The following is a 3,247-nucleotide window of genomic DNA, read 5'->3' on the forward strand; positions in this document are numbered from 1 at the left end:
TCAATTATCTTTTATTTGATATAAAATTCATTGAATTTCAAGTACGGTAGCTCAAGATATGATTCATTAAAGTTCATCAAAATTTCAGTTTTACCAAAAGTTCATAAATTCTCAATTTTCTAATTTCACAACCAAAACTAAACCACCATCTCATCAAACTCCCAAAACACATCAAATTCACATTTTTCATACCTCAATTCACCACCAAACCTCATGCAATCATCAATCCCCATTATCAAATACATAATAATACATTCATGTCTCAACCAACACATTAATTCAATTATCTTTCCACCATTACCAACAATCATCATAATCAATTTCAAATCTCAATCTCCAATACCATACTATCAATATCAATATTTCAATTCATCAAAATCCCAAGTCATCAAATCATCATACAATAATTTCAACAACCAAATTAATTCAATCCTATCCTATGGGTCACTAGCCTAAGTGTCCAGAAATATTATATATTACATAGAGGAAACTGAAATCATACCTTGGCCGATTTCTAATATGTACCAAAATCCAATTGAGTATAAGTTAATCTTTCAACCACAATCCAAGCCACAAATCAACTCCAACAAGCATTAACAATCACCAACAAGCCATCAACTCAATTCCAAAGGCTTCCCAACTCACAATAATTAAGCTATATACACACAAATTATAACTAATCAACCTAGGGTTCATCATAATTAGAATTTCACAAGGGTTAAGAACAACTCACCTTACCTAACAATTTTGGAAGCAAAGCCCACTAGTAATCAAGTGCTAGAGTGTACCTAAACACCCAAAATCACAAAATTTCACTCAACACAAAGCCCTAAAATTTCGAAATTTTGGAAGTAAGAAATGAGAGGCATTTCATGATTTTCTTACCAGTTTCTTGTGTGAGTTTTGTAGAGCTCTTCGCAAGGATCGTGTGGCCATAAACGGTGCGGCGATCGGAGCTCCATAGCTCAAGTTATGAGCTTGAGAAGATGATGATGAATAGTGCTTCTTCTCTCTTCTCCCTCTCTTGCTTTCAGCTGGTGTGGGTGTTGTGTTTAAGTGTTGTGTGCTGAATTGGCCTTTAATGAGAGTATATATATGTTGGGCTTGAGCCCAACTTGGGCCCGGTCTAACCCGTTAGCGTTTTTAGCACGTTTGGCCCAACTTTGGGCCAAACCTTTAAAATGAACGCTCGGTTTTCGAATTTAAATATTTTTCTAAAGTTTTCTACTGTTTTTAATTTTTCTCGCATAGTACTGGACAGACTTAAATCGGTTCGACCAGTTCGGCTGCTGGTTCGTGATTTTTCTCGGTTTTTCCCAGAAAATACATTTTCTGTCTCAGAAAAATCTACTGAATCCGAAAATCATATTTAAATCATCTAATTCTCATTCTAAATTTTCGAATCCTATTTTGAGCAATATTAATTATTTAATTAGACGGTTAATTAGTCTCGGTTCTTACATTCTCCCCACTAAATAGGAGATTTTGCCCTCAAAATTTAGTGATTACTTGAGAATAACTCGGGAAAATCCTTCCACATCTCGGACTCCAATTCCCAAGTATGCTCCTCAACTCATGCTCACTTCAAAGCAAATTTAACCAGTGAAACTTCCTTTCCTCGCAGTTTCTTCACACTAGTGTCATCAAGTCTCACTAATGTTACATGAAATGTCAAGTTCTCCCTCAACTCGACCGACTCAAGCTCTAACACATGAGCCACATCCGACATGTACTTACGGTGTTGTGACACGTGGAATACGTCATGCAAGTTAGACAAGTGAGGCGGCAAAGTTACTTGATAAGCCACCGGCCTGAATCGCCTCAAAATCTTAAACGGCCTAATGAACCTCGGATTCAACTTCTTTGTTTTGATTGCTCTTCCATTCCCTGTTGTCGGTGTAAGCCTCAGAAATACATGCTCTCCTACTTCAAATTCCAACGGTTTCCTTCTCTAATCCGCATAGCTTTTCTGTCGACTCTGTGCCATTAGAATTCTCTCCCGAATATTCTTAATCTTCTCAGTAGTCTCTGCTACCAAATCAGGACCCAATACACTTGCTTCACCCAACTCATACCAACAAAGTGGAGATCGGCACTTCCGTCCATACAAGGCTTCATACGGAACCATCCCAATGCTCGCATGAAAGCGGTTATTGTACGCAAACTCCACCAATGGCATGTAACGGTCCCAACTTTCGGGTTGATCCAAAACACATGCTCTTAGCATATCTTCCAACGTCTGAATAGTTCTTTCTGACTGTCCATCCGTTTGTGGATGATATGCGATGATGAGACATAGCCTCGTACCGAAAGCTCTTTGAGAACCCCCTGAAACCTTGACGTGAATCGGGGATCACGGTCCGACACTATACTCGATGGCACACCGTGCAAGCTTACGATCTCCTTGATATACAATCTCGCAAACTCCTCCATTGAATAGTTTACCCAGATAGGCAGAAAATGAGTAGATTTAGTTAAGAGATCCACGATTACCCAAACCGTATCAAATTTCAACCTAGTCCTCGATAAACCGGTCACAAAGTCCATCGCAATTCCTTCCCACCTCCACTGAGGAATTTCAAGTGGCTGTAGCATTCCCTATGGTTTCTGACGCTCTATCTTTACCTTCTGACACGTCAAGTACTTAGATACAACTGTAGCTACATTAATTTTCATCCCAGGCCACCGGAACATCTTCTTTTAGTCATAGTACATCTTTGTACTTCCTCAGTGAATTGAAAACCCACTGTTGTGAGCTTCCGACAACAAGTCTTGCCTCAGACTTCCGACATCCGGTATACAAATTCTTCCCTTGTATCTCCAAAATCCTTTGCCATCCTTAGTGAATTCTCCACGTCTCTCCTTACCAACTGGTTGAAATAATTGCTGAAGCTTTTGCTTATCTTGCTGAGCTTTCTGTATCTCTGATTTAAACATACTTGAAATCTACAACTGATTCAAACAAGCTCTTCCGGCAACTTCACCAATATCCAGCTTAAGATCCACAAATTTATCCACTAAATCCTCTTCCTTAATTCTCATCCAAGGTATTGTTAAAGACTTCTAATAAACCCCAATTTTGTGGCTTATCTTGTACTTAATTTGGGGGATTTTATCAACTTATCTCACATTTATTCAATGAAATAGCATGGTTTTGTAATTCTCTCTTAATTTGTGCTTAAGTGTAAAAACATGCTTTTTATCCCTTAAAATAGCTAAATTTAATTCACTTTAATTCCATTCGATG

The 3,247-nt window shown here is 38.3% G+C and overlaps 1 protein-coding gene across 1 annotated transcript; it reads right to left on the minus strand.

The window, feature by feature from the left end:
- Window positions 1,580–2,547, minus strand: LOC107608605. Its single transcript, XM_016310356.1, has 2 exons — window positions 2,238–2,547; window positions 1,580–1,887 (listed from the first exon to the last, which is right to left on the minus strand). The coding sequence occupies exons 1-2, from the start codon at window positions 2,545–2,547 to the stop codon at window positions 1,580–1,582; spliced, it is 618 nt and encodes a 205-aa protein (XP_016165842.1).

The sequence above is a fragment of the Arachis ipaensis genome, chromosome B01 (genome assembly GCF_000816755.2).
Source record: "Arachis ipaensis cultivar K30076 chromosome B01, Araip1.1, whole genome shotgun sequence".
Taxonomy (NCBI): Eukaryota; Viridiplantae; Streptophyta; class Magnoliopsida; order Fabales; family Fabaceae; genus Arachis; species Arachis ipaensis.